The 22,570-nt window shown below is 38.8% G+C and overlaps 4 protein-coding genes across 4 annotated transcripts; 2 read left to right on the top strand and 2 right to left on the bottom strand.

Moving 5' to 3' along the window:
- Nucleotides 1–3,538: 3,538 nt before the first annotated feature.
- Nucleotides 3,539–6,032, bottom strand: mrpl54 (mitochondrial ribosomal protein L54). Its single transcript, XM_053321824.1, has 3 exons — nucleotides 5,798–6,032; nucleotides 4,731–4,887; nucleotides 3,539–3,911 (listed from the first exon to the last, which is right to left on the bottom strand). The coding sequence occupies exons 1-3, from the start codon at nucleotides 5,913–5,915 to the stop codon at nucleotides 3,779–3,781; spliced, it is 408 nt and encodes a 135-aa protein (XP_053177799.1). The 5' UTR covers nucleotides 5,916–6,032; the 3' UTR covers nucleotides 3,539–3,778.
- Nucleotides 6,033–6,062: 30 nt separating this feature from the next.
- On the top strand, nucleotides 6,063–11,102 carry fam32a (family with sequence similarity 32 member A). Its single transcript, XM_053321823.1, has 4 exons — nucleotides 6,063–6,229; nucleotides 8,191–8,335; nucleotides 9,172–9,225; nucleotides 10,861–11,102. The coding sequence occupies exons 1-4, from the start codon at nucleotides 6,063–6,065 to the stop codon at nucleotides 10,927–10,929; spliced, it is 435 nt and encodes a 144-aa protein (XP_053177798.1). The 3' UTR covers nucleotides 10,930–11,102.
- A 142-nt stretch (nucleotides 11,103–11,244) lies between these two features.
- Nucleotides 11,245–13,498, bottom strand: fh (fumarate hydratase). Its single transcript, XM_053321822.1, has one exon. It carries the CDS (start codon nucleotides 13,455–13,457, stop codon nucleotides 11,949–11,951), a length of 1,509 nt encoding a protein of 502 aa, XP_053177797.1. The 5' UTR covers nucleotides 13,458–13,498; the 3' UTR covers nucleotides 11,245–11,948.
- Nucleotides 13,499–14,948: 1,450 nt separating this feature from the next.
- On the top strand, nucleotides 14,949–22,509 carry hdgfl2 (HDGF like 2). The gene is made up of 16 exons (XM_053321985.1): nucleotides 14,949–15,155; nucleotides 15,681–15,757; nucleotides 16,522–16,663; nucleotides 17,097–17,276; nucleotides 17,878–17,997; nucleotides 18,327–18,395; nucleotides 18,490–18,670; nucleotides 18,806–18,890; nucleotides 19,030–19,321; nucleotides 19,476–19,609; nucleotides 19,713–19,780; nucleotides 19,882–19,952; nucleotides 20,070–20,171; nucleotides 20,763–20,919; nucleotides 21,073–21,193; nucleotides 21,326–22,509. The coding sequence occupies exons 1-16, from the start codon at nucleotides 15,084–15,086 to the stop codon at nucleotides 21,423–21,425; spliced, it is 1,971 nt and encodes a 656-aa protein (XP_053177960.1). The 5' UTR covers nucleotides 14,949–15,083; the 3' UTR covers nucleotides 21,426–22,509.
- Nucleotides 22,510–22,570: the final 61 nt, after the last annotated feature.

Below are 22,570 nucleotides of genomic sequence, written 5' to 3'. Positions count from 1 at the left end.
CAGTATCACCAAATCCTATTGAGGAAATTAAGTGAAGTCTATAGGAGGCAGTCAGCGAGGTTAGAAAATGAAACGATGAGGTGTATTCTGTGGAAGATCAAACCACGACGCGTATTAATAAACTGCGCTGCTGTGACCTCCTGCTTCCGCCATCAACGCATTGCATTTATCTATCTAAAGATTACGTCTTTTAGAAAACTCACCAAAACTCGGAGCTCAAGTTAGACAGATCTTAGCCGCAGAAAGAGAGGAGTGAGTGCCTCATCTAAAAAGAGATGTTTGACGCATTTTATAGCTACCCCACCGGTCTTCCAGTCTTACATGATTTTGTTCCTCTCATGATTTGCTTCTCATTTCGGTTCCTCATTTCTGCCATCCCCGGTAGGTTCCGTCATTTGCATGAAGCGTTGTCATAGTTACCAGGCTGAAGCCATCACTACAACTATTCAGTTTTACAACCTGGACAACCTAAAGTTTTTCCTTTATGGCATATTTGCGTAGCACGTTTTATTACAACAATAGGCTACATCAATTTCACCTATTTATAGCTTAGAAAGAAAAAATAGGATTGGGACCAACAGAACTACAAATAATGCTGTTTTAACTCTCCTATTACTTTTATTATTGTTATTCCACTTCTATTTCCGTATCTGTCATCATGCTAAGTAACTGTAATATGTAACAGAAATAATTGCGGTAAGTGTTTCCATAGCATTAGCCTATACAAATAACAAAATGAAGGTGTATCGTGATAGTGATCATCACTTCAAAAATGGCTGTTCAAACAGAATAAATGGTGGTAAACAACCTGGAAAGCCAGGGTTACGGTAAAAGCATTAAGAAGTAGATGTGTAATAAATAATAATACCCTATAACTGAAATAGTTTAAATAATGTGTTGATAAACTGACAACTTACTGATCTGCTGCTACTTTTTTTTTACTGTACTTATTTTTCTGTCTAGTGACAAGGATCTTCTCAACTTATAGGCTATACAGTGAAATGTGACCACATTTGAATCTGTGATAGAGTAAGACATCAGGAGGAATATGCAAACACAATGGTGAACTAACCTATGAAGGAATTGATTTGACGTAAGGTCAAAGGTCAGAATACTGTAATTAGAGTTCATTCATATTGGAGGTGATCTTGAGGTGAGATTTCTCCACATTGCTGCAGTGAAATGTAACCAAATGTGTACCTGTGATAGATTAATACATCAGGAAGAAGAAGCACAGACAATGATGAACTAACCTATGAAGGAATTGATTTGATGTAAGGTCAAAGGTCAGGATACTGTAAAAAGAGTTTATTGATTTTTGAGGTGAGATTTCTCTACTTTGCTGCAGTGAAATGTAACAAATGTGTATCTGTGATAGAGTAAAACATCTTAGTATGGTGAAAGGTCATTCAGAATAATAATAGATCTTTTGACTTGGTTTCACCATAAAGTCAAAATTCAAGAAATTGAAGTATAATATTTCCGGATTTCATGCATAATAGGAGATGATATTTGGAGTTACAGACCACAAAAACTATTAACAACCAACAAAAAAATAAGATAAAATAAAATAAAATAAAAACCTACCCCTATACAGCCCCCTAAAAACCATGAGAAACAAACACAGCAGACTCCCTACAGACAAACGATGTCTCGCTGTAAGTTTTGTTGTGACCGTGGGAACAGCTAACAGGCTCCTGAGAGAGGACCTAAGGAGGCATACTGCTTCATACACCGTCAGCAGTTGTGCTATATATGCTGGTAGCTGATTTATGAGGGTTTTTGTAGACCAGAAAGGAGAGAATTAAAGTAGTCCAGCATGCATGAGTCTCTCTGTGTCACTCAGAGAGAAATGGTCACAGTATTTTTAAGGTGATAAAATCTGCCTATTTGAACTTCCAAAACTCACTAATTAAACTGTTATATCTCATTTGTTTAATCCATATATAAACCAAAGTGTAAAAAGAAGCTGTGGTTTTAGGGGTGGGTGTATTGTGCCTTCTTCTTGCTTTAAGTCTTTATGCTGAGCTAAGCTGAGAGTAGTATATTAGTCTTCTTATCTAACTCTTGGCAAAAAAAAAAAAAGGAAGCAAGTTATATTCCTTTAAGGGGTTGGTATTAACTAGCATACAATTCAACATCTTGGACGAATAACCATTTCTTTTAATGAATTAATAATTCATAAATATTTTGTTTGGTTTAAATGGAGCAGTTCTTTCAAGGAAATTCATCTGAGCATCAACAGCTACTTTAAACTCACCACAACTAACTAAACTAACAGTAGTCTATATTTTACACAATTCATAATTGGACCTTCACTTTGCTCTAGGACAGCCATCTTCAACTCATTCCACAAAGGGCCATGTGGCTGCAGGTTTTCATTCCAACCAAGCAGGAGCACACCTGGCTCAATTCATTTAATCAGCTGAACTCACTCTTCAGTCAGCTGATTGGTGTGCATGTGTGCTCCTGCTTGGTTGGAATGAAAACCTGCAGCCACATGGCCCTTTGTGGAATGAGTTGAAGATGGCTGCTCTAGGACCATGCTTACCGTATTTACTCTAGTGCAGACGCAACAAAAATCAGACAGCGGCTCATTTTACCACACTCTCGCAAACAGCGGCTCACTTTACTGCAGTTATAGTACTTGGATCCATTTCGACCCAGCAGGACAAGTGTTAACTCAAAAATGAGGCATAGTTTTATTTAACTGAGGCTGGCCTATTGACCATCATTTCCATAAATATGTGTAAAACCTGTGGTAATAAGTTGGAATGAAGTTGGGTAAAAAAGTCTAACACAGAATTTGGGTGATATGTATACCTCAATGTTGACCCGGGAAGACAACATTTGCCCTGTTGATGGGAACAGGTTAATTAGTCATATTTCTGTTATTATTATTATTATTACTATTGTTATTGCTGTCCTTCTCTGTGTCTCTTTCCTTCTCTCAAACTGGTCAAGGTATATGGCCACCAACCTATAGCCTGGTTCTGCTCCAAGGGGAGTTTTTCCTACCTGCTGTCCATATGTAAAAGTTTGACTTTGACTTGAGTTAAAAGTTATGGACCAATCTGCAAGAATAAAAGGCAACATTTGAAGGATATCTACTCATATTTATTCATAATAAGTCTGCAAAAACAAAACAAAATAAAAATTGTGAAGGTGATTTGTGGAAATATCAATGGCAAGTAATTTGTCTCCAGATATGGACACATACACACAAAACATAAATGCATGTACAATTGAATTTGATCCAATGCAAAAGTTTTGCAACATATTCAGTATAACTACCTGCCTGAAGTTGGCAAAGCAATCTCTCTACATGGTGCATTTAGTTGCTGTTCTTGTGTTTTTCAACTGATTCACATGATCTTTAAAATCTGAAGATATCATATTCCATGACGAGTAGGAAAAGTCCATCTCCTGAGGAAGATCATGTGATACAACAGCTGTCAAACAGACAATGACGAGAGACTGTTTTCTCAACTACTGTTTCCAAGCTCAAGAATGACATTATCAGCCTTTCTAGTGGTCTTAATCTAATCGGGAAACAAGCTTTATTTCAGCTTTTATCACCAGAGGGCCAATGCATGGATACCACTGAATATGCAGCATAATCACAAATAACCCACTGGATAGGTGGCAAGTGGGAAAGAGGTGATCGAACTGTGTTTCATTCAGGAAGTTGACACAGGCTCTGGACATACGCCAATGTCAGGTTATTCAGTCCACAAGAGTATGAAGCACGCTACTATACAGGAAGTCCAATGAAGGCCTAAAACTTCTTCCCTTTGTGTAGTCTGTTGTAACGCCACATGTTTCCCTTCCTCAGACGCTTCCAGTACTCCCAGGTGTCTGTCTCCAAGTCGTGCACGTCTTTGGGCTTTCCCAGATTTACCTGGTACAACCTAAGTGAATGATAAAAGAGAGAGGATCAGTGAACACACATGAAATGCCCTTTCTCTTCCAGAGACAGTCTCAAGTGAAATCAAAGTGTGTCTGCTATTTTAGACTGTAATATATCAATCAATCAATCAATCAATCAATCAATCAATCAGTTAATCAATCTGTTTCTGTTTGTAATGTCTTGCATGTAGCGCTGGGCGATATGGGCAGATTCAAATGTCACAATATTTTTGACCAAATACCTTGATATCGATATTTTGACAATATTGTAGGGATGACTATCGGTGCTCTCACAAAATATTTATGCAATGAGATTTTTGATAATCATTAGTGATGTGGATATAATGACTAAATGGATAACAGCAGATAATAGTACAACTTATTAAGCTCAGAAAATTACATTTTTACTGTGATGCAGCCTTTAAAAGCAGTAAAGACAACACTTATTCCATATCACGATATAATAATATTCAAAATCTAAGATGATATCTATAAAATATCATGATACAATAACGATTTATTGCCCAGCCCTACTTGCCCGCATGATTTCCAGGAATGCCTATTAACTAAGGAAACTTTATACTTGAACTGCATTCACTATGCCTATGTGGAGAGCAACCGTAATAGTGAGAGGCTTCATATGATGACTGAAAAAGTATGGTTTTAATTAAATTGATGTTGATGTAAAGTGCGCAATCTTTATATGGGTAAATTATGTGCACAGATTTCTGCCACAGAAGAGCACATTTACAACACATACATTTCTAAGATCAGAGGCAATGGTAAATAGAGGAAGGAAAGAAAGAAATATGTGTCCTCACCACTCTGGATACTCCTGAGGGGGCTTTAGTTTGGGGTCTTCTCCTTGCTTGAAGATGTTGACCCCTACTGCATAAGATGTAAGTCTGACAGGGTCTTTACACACCTCTGGACCTTTTGGTGCCTCCTTCGCCATACCTTTAGCTTTGCTTTTGGCCGCTAAACAACAGGAGAAAGACATTAGTGTTATGATGTTAGGTATATGATGTGTTAATTGAGACTGGTTTATTAACTTACTGAGAAAAAAAAGAGCATGCATCTAACATTTTGTTGATTATAACACAGGCTTTCATTTCATATTCATATAGAGGTGATTAAGAAGGGTGGATGAACTGTGAAGGGATGTCCACTCACAAGTATGAGCACTTTATTAAGAACATCTGTTAAGTCTAATGCAATCCAATACAACAGCTCTGCCATAAATTCTACTTTTATTAAGCTTATGCATTTTCAGTTTGTCAGAAAGGTGATAATGACTATGTTATTGGGGTCAACATAATGCACTCCAGTACACTACTGCCACCCACTACGACCTTAACAATAACCATAAAGTAGAAATATCAACTTTCTGACGTAAGTGTATAAATGTTAAAAGCAGAATCTTTAATACACAGGTGCTCCTAAGAACACTGTGAGTGTATAAATAGTTAATTAGCTAAACTGTAGGGCTGAGTAAAAATTGATATTCTATCTATATTGTGATATAAGACTTACATATCATCTTTGATTTGGGATATCATTTGGTTTTTGATTCTAGAGGTTGCATGACAGTAAAGTGATGCATTATTCTAAACTTATCAGACGATTATAGCTATTATATAATTTATCTTTACCCACCTAATCATACTTAATCATCATTTAATGTTCATCTCAGCACTCTTCAGTTCTTTACACTATTAGTATCCCGTTTACAGTTCACAGAAACGATTTCATCTGTATAATTATTCCTTATGTATATTTCTGAAGATTGTGATGTTATTTTGTCCAAGTACCCTGATATCCACTAAACCGGAGTCAAATTCATTCAAGATGATCCTGATTCTGAATAGAGAAAATAATCTTTACTCACCAACTTTTTTCGCATATCCGCACGTCTGCAGTCTGTTCAACATGTTCGTCCTGCAGAGCAATGTCGCAGCGTTGCATTGTGTTGACAATGCTATCCTAAACAAACTATACCCAGACATTTTTACTGTAGGTTACCCAAAAGCACTGTTCACCATGCTACTGTTTGACATTCAGTTTCCTCCACTTCCGTTTTGTGCCTTGGTGTTTAAGCTCTGAAAAATAATCTGTACCGCCTCTCTCTGGCCTGGAAGACACACATCACACATATGTCACTCCCTCTCAGTCCGACGGGTGGCAGCACTGATCCAAAGGTGCCTGCTGATTTAAAAACAAAGGAGAAGAAGACGTCCTTCTCGAAGATGTCGGAGTACGCCACCGTTCAGAAGGGTACCCTGAAATTAAAAGGTGCAGGAGTCTCTTCAGCTGGGAAAAAGTAAGTCATATTGTCTGGTTTTAGTAAGATACAGTTCTTTACGTGTTAAAATGACTTCAGTAGACAGCTGCAGCTTACAGAACAGTCAGGGTGCGAGGCTAATGTTAGCCTGTTCGCTAACAGAAAACAAAACGTTATGCTAATGTTATCTGAAACAAACTGAAGGAATATTTAGGTAAATCCATTACAAAAAACAATATATAGCGAAAAAAACACTTGGCCCGTCTGAGACCAAAATAACACACATAGGAGTGGCTTGGAAGTATTAGCTAATCCACGTTAGCCAGTTTAGTTAGATCAAAACAATTACAGCACACAAACACGCGTTTCAACGACACTGAAGTTAGCTAACTATTCTAGGTTAAGGGAAACATACATAATGATACTGAGCGGCTGAATCTCCGTTTTTTTTTTTTTTACACCGTTTACACTTCGGGAGGGGAGTGCTAGATATAGTAGCAAAAGCCGTAACCTGTTAAGCTCACTGTCAGATGTTTTTAAAGCATTCATTTTGCCTATGAAAACTGAAAAAGAGAGGATTTCCGACAATTCTCCATCCAGACCACATTAGACCAGGGGCCTGTTTCAGGAAGCAGGTTTAACAAACTCTGAGTTAAAACTTTAACCTGTTTCAGAACAGGTGATAACAGTTAGTTCAATCAACTCTGAGTCAAGGTACCAGATACCAAGCCTTCATCAGTGGAACGCAGATATGGTGAAACAAAGGGCTCAGTCCTCCTACTTCTCCCCAGTGGAGTTAGAAATATTAATAAATGCATGCAGATAGTGAGTATATATTTAAGAAAAAAAGCAATACAGTAGCAGCAGCAAAAGAACATGAGCTGATGTGGCAGAAAATTATTGACAGTCAATGTGTGAGTATTAATGAAAAAAAGAAACGTTTTGTCTCCAGCGCTTTCACACCACTCGTTCGATTATTTGGTCTGCACCAGGTGGTATAGAGGCAGACAGGAAACAGGGAGAGAGAGAGAGGTCAATGACCTACAACAAAAGTCCCTAGCTGGAATTGAACCGGGGACTCTGTCATTATGAGGTATGCGCAGTAATCACTTAGCTACCAAGACCCTTAAAGTGTTGCGTTTCTGATGTTTCTGACAGCATGACAGATGGTTGCCTGGGAAACATGCTCAGCATAACCAATGTTACAAAACTGCTATTGGCAAAAAAACCAAAGTACAACACAAAGAACTTGTTCTGAACTGAGAGTATGTCCATGATGTGTCATACGAACCATACGAGGGCTGAGAATATTGTTCAGATAAATTATTGATTGTACAGAAAAACGGAAACACTCAAACAGAGGGTCTCTTCACCCTCCGACGGAGATTATTTGTGCTTCAGTATCAACTGACTCTTTAAGAAAATGACACACCATGTCATGCCTTCAGTCTGCAGGCTTCACCTAAAAAGGAAGGAAAACTCCGGGTTAGTTGAAGAAAACCTGCCAGCGAGCAGGTTATGTTCAAAGTAACCATGGTGACTGTTTCACTTACCTCTCTTTCTGGAACGGATAACCTAGTGTTTCCCTCATGTCAGGGTTAAGTTACTCAGTTTTCACATAACCCACTTTCTGAAACAGGCCCCTGGTTTAGATTTTAAAAAATTAAAACAATCCCCCAAACAAACAAACAAAAAAAACACTATTGTAGACTTTTCAAATCTGGACTAGATTTACCATCGAGAATCCAGAGACTCATTAAAACACAGTTTCAGATTGGTGAAATCTGAAATGAAAGATAAGAGGAGTGAGATGAGGTATTTACTCTACAAATATATTGTGTAATTGTATTACAAAAGGTAAATAACTTTTCTACCTTTTGTTTAAATGTCTGAATGTTTATTCATACCACCCTTGCTTCATCTCTGTTTCTTTACTTGTTTGTGAATGGCTGTGCAAGCTGTTGATGTACTAACTGTCTGTTGCGTATCCATTTTTTCAGGAAGAAGAAGAAGGATAAGGAGAGTAAGCATCGTTTGGAGCAGGTGGAGACCAATCAAAACGATGAGGAGGGGAAAGCCAAGAAAGCATATATTGACAAAAGGACACCTGCACAAATTGCTTTTGACAAGATGCAAGAGAAGAGGGTGAGTTGATGTTCTCCAGCATTTCAGAGCTGCAGGTTTAGAATTTGAGGGAGAGGCATGGTTAATAAAAATAGTAATAGTAGCTTAATAATAACTAAGCACCTACTTTTTTTGTCAACTACATTATCAACAGAAGGCAAGAGAAAACACAAAATCCACAAAAGCAAGTGATATAAACATATAAATAAAAGCAGGGGTTATTGTTGGTAACTTGCATGTTTTTTTGGTTTTTTTTACCGTATCAGCCACAATTCTTTATTAGTGTAAGGATTAATACTTACACACAATGTAGCAAAGAACGAACCATTTTGCAGCTATAGTCAAAGGTCATAGAGGAGTTGTCCTAAGGATAAACATTAGCCTGACGTATTATTTACACCACAACATGAATGAAAATCCAAAAGGGCAGTGAACTTTTGGAAAGAGAACTTTACAGGCATATGATGAATTCAATGTTTTTCTTTTGGGTTCACAAACAGCAATTCCTTAGTAATGAGATCAGAAACATCAGAATTAGTAGATCATTAACTTTTGTGCTACTCTGGACTTTCCTCTTTGCCGAAGTACTAACATACCATAACATGAACATATAGTAGATTTTAATGGGAATGTTGATCAGCATGCCAATTACCCAAAAACATGGTAAGCTGTTAAAAAAGCATACACAGTATATTTTACTTTACTTTTAACATATTTTTTCAGTATTTTTGGGGTTTTGGTGAGTTTGAATATACCTTTTAGTTGTAGTATAGTGGTGTAGATTGACAGTAATAATGTACTTAAAAATGTTCTAATGTACGTTTTTAACATTTCTTTTCTTTTTTATTTCCTTACAGCAAATGGAGAGGATTTTGAACAAAGCATCAAAGACACACAAACACAGAGTTGAGGCAAGTCCTATCAGACTTTGCACATTGCCATTCAGTCCAAACTTATGTAACAGTTGAGAAAAAGCTCACCCAGTGCAAACCTCCAATATCCAGATTTGATTTATTGCACCAGTTTATATATTGCAATACATTCAGATTGGACATTGGAGCTGTGCTGTGAGCCAGCTGTTTTTCAGGGTTTTTTTCTACATTTACTCAGTTTCAGCCCAGCACCTCTTTTAGTTTGCATGTACTTGTATACTCCTGAATTGTGTAACAGCACATTTATTTTTGTTTTAGTTGATCCATGTATAATCTATATTGAAACTAGAAAATTTAGCAATTTCATAAGAAATTGCGTGTGGGAGCTGCAAACTGGCAGACGCATCCCTCGCAAACTGCCAGATGCAGCCGCTGCCACCATTCCTGTTATTGCTACCTTCACTGCAGATTTCTGTTAGAGCAGCAATTATTCAACATTTTGTGGCGCCACCTACAGGTGAAGTTTCATTAAATACCACAGAGGTGTTCAATATCCCCATCTGTACAATTCTGCTGTCATCATAGAAGGTTGACATTAAAAGATATGGAACTTAATAAGTCATATGTTGGTGTTTCACTAATGGCCACAAGGCGTGGCTATTGGCTCCATGTTTCACTATATCGTACACATTGACATGGAGAACTAATGTACCAAGTTTCATTTCATTGAAGACAACAGAACTGTAGGAATATTGCGTTATAATATTACAGTAGCGACCCCATTTGGTAAAATTGTATCAAATTTTACATAATGGTACAGTGCCACCATGTGTACAAGATTATCAAATTTTGTGGCGATCCGAATCGGCATTGAAGAGTTATTGATCGTTAAATGCATCAGGCCACGCCCCCAAAAGTTTGCTAACCAATTACGGACAAACGGTAAGGGTTACCAAACAATGAAGATAATAGCTGTGTTCGGGGTCCTCTAAACATGTTGTGTACCAAGTTTGATGAAGATTGGATGAAAAATGTGCCAAAAGTAGTAAAAAATGTATTTTTCAAAAAAATCAAAATGGCGGAAAAATTTTCTAGACGCAAATGGGCGTGGCCTATATCAGTCTACTTGGTACCATCCAAGGAACACACTGTGCAAAGATTGTTTGAATACGCCTTACGGTTCATGAGTTATAAGCCAAAATGTAAAACATGTAATAACTGACCACATGGTGGCGTTACAGATCATTCTTTACAATATGTGAAGCATTTGCTCATGGGCCACCTGTAGTTGAAGTTTGAACACTTTAGCACTTTTACTTCTTGAGATATGAGCTTTCAAACATCGCTCCCATTGACTTTCCATTATAAATTTTAATGTTTTAAAAAATTATATAAAATCAATGGAATATGTTAGAGATATGAAAAGTAATAGCACACATCTCCTTATGGATATGTACAATTTGACATTGAAACGAAGTTGATACGACAAATCGTGTAGGACTAGTTACGCTACGAAAAACGGCGAAATAATAATAATAAATAAATAAAGAGCGAAGATAACATAGTGTGGGAGCTTTGCAGCTCCCACACAACTACAGCTCAAGTATTTTCATATGAATTAACAGACATGCTACCAAATAATAACAAACCTTATCCATATCCTTTTACCTGCAGGACTTCAATCGCCATCTGGACACCCTGACAGAGCATTATGATATTCCCAAAGTCAGTTGGACCAAATGAGGGAGGAGAAAATGTTCACTCTGTTGTTTTGTTTCCCAATTATACAAAAAGCTGCCAGGTCACATTTTTGAAGTGTATAATGTTATTACTTGTTTTATATATTTGCCATTAAAATTCATTTTCATTGGCAGCCATTTGTTGTTTTGCTATATACAATAAAGAATTTTAGTGAACACATTTGCTTTTTCTTGTTTCTTTTTTAGTCTTGCAGAATACATTATTGTGGTTATTTGAGCATACATCACAAACTAATATTTCTTAAATTTAAAAATGTATGTAAATGTGAACTACAAAGAAAAAAGTCTGAAACCAGTGTATAGTTGCACTTAATGAACACATTTATTTTAACAGGAAAGCTGCACAAATGGCACACATACTGTAAACCTGAACATGTTACAGTAATCTATCATGACACCTTCTTGGATGGCACAATGTTTGAATCTGAATTGCTTTGAAGGTACAAAATAACAATGAGAGTCAAATGCATTTTAAAATATGAAACCAAGTAGCTGATGTGCAAATAAACAAATGCTGCTTCTACACTACATGGAATTGATGGTGGAACGCAATTTTTTGACATTAACACAACTGGTGTAACTTATTGTATCAATGAATAAATAAACCTGACAGAACCATTCAATGCAAGAATTACAGAGACGTGTGACTAGCCCATTTAATACAGTCCGTTGAATTAGCTCTGTGTGTGATCGGAAAACCTTCTCCAAGTATGAGTGACTTACTGTATTAACAAGACTAACAAGTGTAAGACATTAAATCAAACTATTAAATCTAAATGTAACCCAGATATAACATACCAGTATAAGTAAAACACAGACAGTAAGAGGTCTGCATCAAACAACTGCAAAAGCATTCTCAAAATATTTATTTAAGAGATGAATTCATTTAAGAAGGATTCAGAGCATGTTTTGTTCATACAGTTCAAAATCTATCTTTAAATTGGGGAAAACTCAGTTTCCCCCACTTTCTTTGTTTGGTAGTGTTTCTTGTGCTGTCAGAGTTCACTTTGGGCCCAGCATTTCACTTGGTTTCACCCACTGGTCAAACTGCTCCTCGGTCAGGTAGCCCAGCTCCACAGCCATAGCCTTCAGGGTCGAGCCTTTCTTATGTGCTGTCTTGGCGATGGCGGCTGCTTTGTCGTAGCCGATGTGTGGGTTGAGTGCGGTGACCAACATCAGAGATTCATTCATAAGCTTGTTGATCCTCTCGGTGTTGGCCTCGATGCCCACCACACAGTTGTTGGTGAAGGAGACGGATGCGTCGCCGATTAGCCGAGCAGAGTTGAGCACATTCTTGATCATCATAGGCTTGAAGACGTTAAGTTCAAAGTGTCCGTTGCTTCCTCCGATGGTGACCGCCACATGGTTTCCCATTACCTGGGCTGCCACCATGGTCATGGCCTCACACTGGGTAGGGTTCACCTTACCCGGCATGATACTGCTTCCTGGTTCATTCTCTGGTAAGATGAGTTCTCCCAGGCCAGAGCGGGGTCCTGACCCCAAGAAGCGAATATCGTTGGCAATCTTCATCATGCTGACAGCCACTGTGTTCAGTGCCCCGCTCAGCTCTACTAAGGCATCATGGGCTGCCAGAGCCTCAAACTTGTTGGGAGCTGTCACAAAAGGCAGGCCTGTCAGAGAGGAAACAGTAGAGGCTACCTTCTCAGCAAAGCCGATGCGGGTGTTGAGTCCTGTTCCTACTGCTGTGCCTCCTGCTGCCAGCTCATACACCCGGGGCATGGCTGCCTTCACTCTCTCTATGCTGTACTTCACCTGCTGAACATAACCACTGAATTCCTGTCCGAGTGACAGTGGTACAGCATCCTGAGTATGTGTGCGCCCAATCTTGATGATGTCTTTAAACTCTTCAGCCTTAGCAGCCAGGGCATCGTGCAGAGTCTGCAGACCAGGCAACAGGACCTGGTGGACCTCTGTAGCTGCAGCAATGTGCATGGCAGTGGGGAAGGTGTCATTGGAGCTCTGACTCTTGTTGACGTGGTCATTAGGGTGGACTGGATCTTTGGAGCCTAGTTTTCCTCCAAGGATCTCAATAGCTCTGTTGCTGATCACCTCATTGACGTTCATGTTGGTCTGAGTTCCAGATCCAGTCTGCCACACCACCAGAGGGAAATGATCATCCAGTTTGCCAGCTGAAACCTCATCTGCAGCCTGACAGATTGCATCTGCTATCTTTGGCTCGAGGCCGTAGTCCGTGTTAACCTGAGCGGCTGCTTTCTTCAGGATACCGAAGGCCTTGATCACTGGGAGCGGCATTCTCTCGGATGGTCCCCCAATTTTGAAGTTCATGGTAGATCTGACTGTCTGAGCACCGTAGTACTTGTCAGCTGGGACCTTGAGCTCACCAAAGGTGTCCCTTTCGAGCCTGAACTCAGAGCTGGCCATTCTGGACGTGGAGATCAGGAGTTTAGAGTTAACGCTGACTCTTTGTAAAGTCAGGAGGTTGCAGTTAAACTGCTGGACGCGTTTCAGAGACCGAAACATGGCTCGCATTAGAGGTGAATCCGGGGGGAGGTCAACGCAGTCCTTCACTTGTAATCTGTTATTGGGTGGTTGTAAAAGTGATCGTACAACAGCCAATAGGGGCGTAGCAGGGGCGGGATTTCCGCTCTGATTGGCGAATCGCGTGGAAATGATCAGGCTGCTTCATCCGGATGAGTGAAGTTTGTCACAACGTTGTACGATTACATTTCCGGTTTGACACTGAAGCGTAATAAAATTCAGTAACTTTACATAATTTAGTCATTTTAAAGAAAACCACTTTAAAATAAGTGTATAAATGACATTTGTGAATACTGTTTAGTTTGTGATTTTGGAGCAGAAGCAGGCATTAATTTAATTAATATTTATGTGGAAACTTTTTATGACTGATGTTGAACATATTGTATAGGACTGAGATTCTTATGTAGATTTTATTTTCTCCTTTTCTTTTTAGATCTGATTTTGAATGCCATATTCTATATCCATAAATATATGTGGTCACAAGGAAAACACAGAATATACAAGACTGAGTTCAGGAGACAATGACACATCAACATAAATAATTATTAAGTATTAAGACTACGGTCATGTATAATGCCTTGCAAATGATGCCTAGTAATTTCTATATTTTAACTTATCACTGCTCATTCTGTTATTCTTTATGTTATACAGTACTGTTCAAATGTATGACCATTTACCCATTAACTTGAATGGTAATGGTATATGCTCATATATTTGAATGTATATAATCCTGTCCTCTAACCTGTAACAATTTCTGTAATAACATTTTTATTTGATTAACAAATTGATAATTACCCAGGTCTCTTTTGAAGATTAAGTTGATTTGTCAATGGGGTGTACCTGTCCCATAGGATATAAAGATCAAAGGACAATTAACTGGTCTTTTATGGTCACCTAATGTATGATCTGTTTAAATTTAGTGATCATATTTTAGAGCTTTCGTATCCCTGTGGTATCAATTGTTATCGGTAGTTGTATCTTTGTTCAGATATTTGTAATTCTAAAGAATAATAACTGGATTTTTAAACCTTTTCCCCTGATTTTAGAATTAACTTTGTTGAAAGTTTTTGTGAAAATGAATATACTTCATGTAAAAAATCAAGCAACATTTTTATTTGACTGCCAAAATTCACGTTTTTTGTCGCTACTGTCTGTTTTCCAGTAAGTCTTGTATGTTGAAGGGTGACAACGACATTGGACCGGACGTGGTTTGTGCTGTTGTGGTTACTTCCACGCTACCGTCCGCCAATTTTTTTTTTCTAGGACAGCCAAGTCATGACCTGCCCTACTCAACCTTTGATTGGCTAGTAGTCGCCGCCTTCGTTGGTTAGGTTGGCTAGGTTTAAGCTCGAGAAATGCAGTTGGTTAAGAAAAGGATAAGAATATCGGGTACAGCCAATCAGAGACCGAGTAGGGCGGGTTTAACTTCGCCATCCTAGGAAAAAAAATATCGCCCACAGTCTCTTCTCGCGGTAACGGCAGTGCACTGTTAGCTTGCAGGCTAACCCCATCGTTTCCAGGTTTCGTGTCGACCTGAAAACAGCAAACGCAGAGAGACACAAAAAGGCTACGCGACCGAATACGCTTTAGACCCCGGCTGCTAAAAGGAGCAGGACAATGCCGCACAACTTTCAGCCCGGAGACTTGGTCTTCGCTAAAATGAAGGGGTACCCCCACTGGCCAGCCAGGGTAAGCAAGGGACGTTAACAGCAGCCGAAGAGGCGGAGGAGGGGGTGGGCTGCTCTGCATGGGACGCTGGAGAAGGTCTTATGTGTATCCTCGGCACTGTCTAACATGGATAAATACTAAACCGATATATAAGTTAATGTTTGCGGGGTTGACAGACTGCCTTACAGGCCCACAGTCAGTGTACGAGCAGCATAATTGGCATTAGATTCTGTTGGCCTAATGTGCATGTAGACCTTACAGCAGTGAAGCTAGCGTTATTTTGGAAATGACGTTTGAGATATTTGTACTATTTATTAAAAAATAAATAAATCAGACTTCACGTTAAACTAACTCATTCTGCGCCATATTTTCATTCAAATTAAATAATCTAAATTAAACCTACAAAGCTGTATTTCCCCCCCAGAAATGACCAAAATAACTATACAGTAGTTGATGTAAACATATGAAATCTCAGGCCCACAGGAAACTTACGATATCTTCCATTTACCACTTGAGGTTTTATTTAAAAGTCTTGTTTGTTTACAGATTGAAGATGTGGCTGATGGGGCAGTAAAGCCACCTCCTAATAAAATCCCAATTTTCTTCTTTGGGACACATGAAACGTAAGTACAGAACTTTATTATTAGTAACTATTTTCACCTATATAACATATACATGTTAACAATGTGAACAGATTGATTCCCATTTACTTTTTATTTTGTTGTGCTTATTACTCTAAGTTCTTATCTGTTACCTTGTTTTCTGCTCTGCTGTAGCATGCAAATTTCCCCTCTGGGAATCAATCCCATCTTGTCTTATTTAATCATATATTATCTTTATATTATTTCATTTTTGTGCGCAGACTTGTTCAAGCTTAACTGACTGCAATTGCACCATGGAATCATTATAACTAAGGGGTGAAATACATCACTATTGGCTTACATCTATTGACTGTTGCACAGGTGCTCCTTAGTCATGCATTATTGAATCGGTTTGACCACTTTTAAATTTAGTCGTTGACTCATCTGTTTGTTGTATTCCTCTTTGTGAGTGGTGTGAGAAAAAAACAAAACACAAATAATTTTGTCTCACACCACTGCTTTTCAGTCTCCTTTTCTGGAGTTTTACTGTAAACTACCTACAGTTTGAGTGCACAGTATGTTTTTGAGAGATGTGTTGCTATGTCTGATCTGGCATCAGGCACCATCTGTTTGACAAGATGGCACATGCGTTATATCAATCCATCACAAGGTGGCACAGTCAGCTGCTATCAAATCACAAGTGTGTGTGTAGAATATCCTAAATATGACAACATTTGTCACTGGTTTGGTTTTAGTAAGTATATCAGTTAAATTGTGCAAATTTCTTTTCTTTCTCACTTTCACAGTGCATTCCTAGCAGCAAAGGACCTTTTTGCCTATGAGAAGTACAGAGAACGCTATGGAAAGCCCAACAAAAGAAAGGGATTCAATGAAGGCTTATGGGAAATCCAGAACAATCCACATGCCTCCTACAGTGCCCCGCCTGTGGTAAGTTACCCTAAAATCAGAAATCTTAAGTCCTGAAGCATCCATAATTCATTATATTAGCTTGCATTGTAAAATAACTGTTGATGTATATTCAGAAGTTACTTTAACTTAAATTGCCAAACTGCATTTATTTTGGTATTTTCTTGTCGTTCAAGCTTTTTCATTGTTCATAGACCTTATATCTGTAGTAGACTAGTAAACTATATAAGTTAACTTGCCTTTTGTTCAAAATGTTGTTGTTCAGACCAGACTGTCTTTACACCGGGGATGTTGCTGCATCTCTCCCTCTGTTCCCCAGTTGTATTTCAAGTGAAATGCCAAGGAGCATAATATGCTGCAAATTGTGCTTGAAAGTTTCATGACAGGCTTCCTAGACTGCTGTGCATTGCAATGAGAAATTCATCTTAATCTTCTTATCACGGTTTGTCTGCAGCCAGCAAGCTCATCTGACAGCGAGGGCAACAATGCTGGAGGAGGAAGCGATGAAGAAGATGAAGATGAAGAAGCCCCAGTGCCTCAGAAAGCAGATTCTGGAAGTGAGGTTGACTCAGATTCTGGAAGTGAAGACAGAGGAAGGGGAGGAGGGGTGAAGCGAAAGCCACCGGCTGTCAAGGTAATGCTGCAGACATCTGAACAGCCTGTTTGTTCAGTGAATTTGTTAATAAATGACATACTCCTGTGAGCATCATAATGTAACTATTATTGTACTGAATAGAAAAGCGCATTCTTGGTCACAATGAATGGTACAAAAGGGATGCAGCAGTCACTGCAACCACAACCAGCTACAAAACTACAACCAGCAGCACTAAAGTTACCAAATCAGTAACAATGCATGGATAATATGTCTGTATATGTAAGAAAGGAAACAGGAAGTAGCAAAAAAGACTATTAACTACTGTTAGCTTCCTTGTTTATATTAGTTGTCATAGCAATGACAAAAGCATAATGACCATGCTTGATGGAACCCATCATCATGGCAACAGAGCCCCTTTGCATCGTCAGATTTTTGCCCATAAAAAAAACTATATATATATATGTGTGTGTGTGTGTATATATATGTGTGTGTGTGTGTGTGTATATATATGATAATAATAATAATAATTATTATTTTTATTATTATCATTAATATTATTATTATACAATATTAAATTTAATTAAAATGTAATTAAATTTAATTAAATTTAATCTTTCTGTGGCTTTCATTTCCATTTTAGCGGCCCCCTCCTCCAAAAAAGGTTCGGCGCTCGTCCAGTGACAGAGATGAAGAGAGTGGATCCCCTTCAGAATCAGAGCCCACCCCTTCAGAGTCTGACTCTGGCAAGAACAGTGATCAGGTTATTACACACATACACATACATTAACACAAGCACGAATAAACACAATATGCTATCAGTGTTGTTTTTTCTGACACTTTACAGCAGAGGTGTCCAAACTATTCCACAAAGGGCCATGTGGCTGCAGGTTTTCAATCCAACCAAGCAGGAGCACACAAGATTTGACTCATTTAAATCAGCTGATCTCAGTCTTCAGACAGTTGAGTGGTTGAATCATGTGCTCTTGAATGGTTGGAACAAAAACCTGCAGCCACATGGCACTTTGTGGATTAGTTTGGACATGCCTGCTTTACAGTGTTTAAATGTTACACATTTGTTTTCTCCAATAGGATTTTACTCCAGAGAAGAAATCTGCTGGACGAGGTGGAAAGAAAGTAGGAAGCAGAGGGAAGAAAAAGGTGAACCATTTGTGTTTTTGAACCATCAAAATAATTTTGAATAGTTTTCTCATGGCAGTTTACGATTTATTCCTCTTTCTCTGTAATGTTGCAGAAAGCGTCATCTGGCTCGGATTCAGAGTCAGGATCCGGCTCCGAGAAGAAAGTGGTGGATAGCGAGTCAGAGGACGAGAAGCCTCGACCAGCTCTGTCTGGCTCAGAATCCCAGTCTGGCTCAAAGTCTGAATCAGACTCAGATCCACCTCCCCGGAAGGGTCCACAGGCACGCAAGAAAGGTTTGGATCGTTCTGTCCTCTATTCAAATTTTTAAAGATGATATAGTTGGATGTGATAGGAATGATTTTATTTAATATCTGAAGTAGCAGTGTCCAGTTGTTGATGCTCTTTGCTTGTTTTTTTCCAATCCACAGAGAAGCCGGCTCCAAAACCTCGTGCACGGAAACCTAAACCTGCCCCAGCCAAAAGAGCACCTTCGTCATCCTCTGACAGTGACAGGTGAGGCTGCTTTATGGGATTTTACTTGTAATGCACCACCGATTAAAGGTGTTATAAATGGGGATGTACATATAAGCTTGTCATAAAATGCAACATGACGCTGTTCTAAATTTGTTAAAATGTGTTATTGTTTTGACAGTGACAGTGAACCAGACCGCATCAGTGAATGGAAGAAACGTGACGAGGAACGGAGAAGAGAGCTAGAGGAGCGCCGGAAAAAGGAGGAGGCAGAGGAGCTCCGCCGGCTACGTGAGAGAGAGAAAGAGGAAGAGGAGAAAAAGAAAAAAGACAAAGAGGCTAAAAAAGGGAGTGACAGTGACAGCAGCAGCTCAGATGAAGGTGTAGATGAACACCCATTGAAGAAGTCCAAAAAACCCCCTCCACCCCCGATCCCTGCACCCTCTGACTCTGATTCTCCACCACCATCTGAGGTACACAAGGACAGAACTGCAACCTCTTGTTTAGACAGTATTACATTTACCAGAGGTAGAAAATTGTTTAATGTGTGTGCATGTGTGTGTGTGTGAAGATTATGTATTGACAAAAAGCAGTGGTTTAACTTGTACTGTTTTTCTCCTTCAAAAGATGAAGAAACCATCCAAGAAACCAGACAACCAGAATAAGGCAAGAGTAAAGAAAGAGAAGGAGAGAAAGGAAAGAAAGGAGAAAGAGCTAAAAGAGAAGAAGGCCCGGCGGTCAGAAGAGAAGTCTAGAGCAAGGTGAGTGCACAATGGGCAACAGAAGACTACACAGTATGCAAACCTCATTAGAAAAACATTAAATATTTAAAATACACAGATCACAGAGTTTCCTCTCCCTCAGGTCTAAGCCTGAAAAACCCAAACGCAAACCAGAGAGACCTCCAGAGAAGAAAGTGGAAAAGAAAAAGGGTCAGTGTTTCATACCATCACTTTGTTTTACAATTACTGTACATTGACATTTTTTCAACAAGAGGAAAAGTAATTATTGTGGATTGTGTGTCCATATGCAGAACCTTCACCTGAAGAAAAGCTGCAAAAACTCCACACAGATATTAAGTTTGCACTCAAAGTGGACAACCCAGTAAGTGACATCTTTCAGTTATATCTGGCAATAAGGTAGTGAAAGTAGTAAAGTTTCCCACTTTTCTGTTTTATAGAAGCATGAAGACTGCATTTTTATATGTTGTGTGTTCTCTAGGACATTGAGCGGTGTCTACAAGCCCTGGCAGAGCTTGAGGCTGTGCCTGTCACCAGCCAGATCCTCCATAAGAATGCTGAAGTTATTGCCACACTAAAAAAGGTGCATTTTCTTCTGGCTGTGTGTCTCTTGATTATTTTGTATGTATGCTTTGCATTAGGACCAGATAAGCCATATCACAATATTCACTGACGTTGCCCTAGTTGTAGTAGTTGCATGCTTTGTCTTATAACATATACTGTATAACTTGTGGGGGTTTTTTACATTTGTGAACAGGACATAGATATCATTAAACAGAGTCTAACTGTCTGAATATTCCACTGGTTTAAGCTGATTTTTCATTGAGAAAGTGAAGTAGAACCAGTAGTCTCCAGTTAGCTATGTCTATTTGGATTTAATTAAATGAATCGGTATAAAACTATGATAACATTTCTAGGTCTATTTTTATTGTTTACAGTAGTTTTTATTCAACTGCGACGGTACACTTATACAATCTTAAATACAAGTACATCTGCCTACATTTTTTAAGTGCTTCTTATCCTTAGACAGTCTTTGTCTGGTGTTGCAGAATTCGTAGTGGTGTAACCCTAACCCTAACCCTCTACTGTCCTCTACTGCATTATTTAATTGGTACATTTCTCAATTAAATGTCAATTCTCAACTTCATGTATTTTTATGTCATGAACAATACAGATTCGGCGGTATAAAGCCAGCGCCGCAGTCATGGAAAAAGCTGGTGAAGTCTACAACAAGTTAAAACTTCGCTTTGTGGGCAAGGGAGAAGTGGCAGCTAAACCTAAAACTGATGACAAGGAACCTGAAGACGATGTGAAGGAGACACAAAACACAGGTAGAAACCACACTGTGGATCTCTCTGCTATTTAGGTCTTACATTACGTCGTTCTCTTCTTCAGGTCAAGCTCATGTTCATCCATGTCCTTAGTCAACATAAATTAATACATTTGATCAACGTGATTTAAAAATTCTTTACATTTCTATCTAGATTCAACTCCTGTGAATGGGGAGTCAGAACGGAAAAAAGATGATGATGTGGAAGAAGAGGAAAAGCCTAAATCACCTGCCCAAGAAGAGAATAATGACCATCCTGCTTCAAGCCCAATCAGGTGAACATCCCACTTGAGGCAATGTGTTTTTCTTAGTGCTCATTGGTTATCAGATTTATCAGACAATGCTTATGTGAGTAGCTCTCATGTTCAATATACAGGTAATCATGATTTAATGTACTTCCTCTGTAGACGGAGCCCAGACAGCCCTGCTGAAGAACAGACAAACACATATGAAGAAGCAGACAACTCCATTTCTGCAGAGATGGAGCCATCTCCTGTAGAAAGCTGAAAGACCCTTAACAACCACTGGAATGGACCAAGTACTAATGATGATGGCCTCTTTGTTTGACATCATACAGTGCCCAAGGCCCAACACCCTCACACACACACACACACGCAGCATTTCCTACACTATCTGTTACGCCAATGTTGATGTTTTGGACATTTTGTACTATACTGATTTCAAACCGGAAGGCCCTGTTGCTCAAACCGTTTGGTCCATTATTTATCACAGCAAAAAGGAAAGCTTATTAGTGTGATAGTTTGTGGCGCTGTGCGAATCCCTTCTGTTTCTGAAATGTACTTTTCCTTTTATACGACACTCAGCCCGTCCTGGATCTTCACTCCGTACACGTACTCCTGGCTACTTCGTTCTTTCTACCACGTGAACTCTTGACTTTTGGTCTTTCATACCATATTGAATGATTACATTTTTAGCACTTCTTACCAGAATTTAGGCTGCAGTAGTATCAGATGGAACTTTAATGATTCCTGTGGGGAAGTTTGGTGGAAATGGAGCCATGCCATTAATTTTTCACTTTTTCAGATTTTGTGCAGCCCTTACATCTGTTGATTTTTTTTTCTTCTTTTTTTTTTTTTTTATAAAGCCTACAACACATCACAAAGGCCTCCTGTCTGTGTGTATGACATTGTGAGAGTGGTGAAGTACTATTTGTGAGTCTTTTATGTTAAGTTTTTTTTTTTTAATTATCTGGTGATCCAGTTAATCCAGTCTGAAATGTAAAGCCATGAAATAAGTCACTTACAGCTGTTTTCCAACTGAGGTCCACATACTTTTTATAGCCTTGTTTGCAGGTATTTGCATCTACAGTTTTGTCTAAGAAAATAATTGCTGTGGAGTTTCACACCTTGCAATCTCGTCTCCCCCGTAGTGTCTGCTTTCAGTAACTTGCATAATAAATGGAATAACTGTACAGATCAAAAACTGCCCTTAAAAGCTATTGAGATCTCATGTAGCTGCAGCCTATTTTGACATTTTCCTGTCATATGCATACAACAGGTGTTTTTAGTGCTATGTAAATTGGTAAAGCATTTCTATCACTTAGTTGAGACTTGAATAAAAATCTCAGCATGGTTTTGTTCCTATCTTGTTTCTTGGTGTGTAAAACTTGCTTTTAATTCATTTGCTTTGGT

The sequence above is a fragment of the Scomber japonicus genome, chromosome 7 (assembly GCF_027409825.1).
Source record: "Scomber japonicus isolate fScoJap1 chromosome 7, fScoJap1.pri, whole genome shotgun sequence".
NCBI classification, from domain to species: Eukaryota; Metazoa; Chordata; class Actinopteri; order Scombriformes; family Scombridae; genus Scomber; species Scomber japonicus.
This window is presented reverse-complemented; position numbering and strand designations above follow the sequence as displayed.

What these genes read in the sequence shown, in the direction of transcription:
- mrpl54 (XM_053321824.1), bottom strand. Translation starts at nt 5,915, where the DNA reads ATGTCTGGGTATAGTTTGTTTAGGATAGCATTGTCAACACAATGCAAC. An exon ending in CGGATATGCGAAAAAAGTTG is followed by an intron (nt 4,888 to 5,797) that starts GTGAGTAAAGAT and finishes CCTGTTGTTTAG; the next exon opens with CGGCCAAAAGCAAAGCTAAA. An exon ending in CCTCAGGAGTATCCAGAGTG is followed by an intron (nt 3,912 to 4,730) that starts GTGAGGACACAT and finishes TCATTCACTTAG; the next exon opens with GTTGTACCAGGTAAATCTGG.
- fam32a (XM_053321823.1), top strand. Translation starts at nt 6,063, where the DNA reads ATGTCACTCCCTCTCAGTCCGACGGGTGGCAGCACTGATCCAAAGGTG. An exon ending in GTCTCTTCAGCTGGGAAAAA is followed by an intron (nt 6,230 to 8,190) that starts GTAAGTCATATT and finishes CCATTTTTTCAG; the next exon opens with GAAGAAGAAGAAGGATAAGG. An exon ending in CACACAAACACAGAGTTGAG is followed by an intron (nt 9,226 to 10,860) that starts GCAAGTCCTATC and finishes TTTTACCTGCAG; the next exon opens with GACTTCAATCGCCATCTGGA.
- fh (XM_053321822.1), bottom strand. Translation starts at nt 13,457, where the DNA reads ATGCGAGCCATGTTTCGGTCTCTGAAACGCGTCCAGCAGTTTAACTGC.
- hdgfl2 (XM_053321985.1), top strand. Translation starts at nt 15,084, where the DNA reads ATGCCGCACAACTTTCAGCCCGGAGACTTGGTCTTCGCTAAAATGAAG. An exon ending in GAAGCAGAGGGAAGAAAAAG is followed by an intron (nt 18,396 to 18,489) that starts GTGAACCATTTG and finishes GTAATGTTGCAG; the next exon opens with AAAGCGTCATCTGGCTCGGA. An exon ending in TTATTGCCACACTAAAAAAG is followed by an intron (nt 20,172 to 20,762) that starts GTGCATTTTCTT and finishes TGAACAATACAG; the next exon opens with ATTCGGCGGTATAAAGCCAG.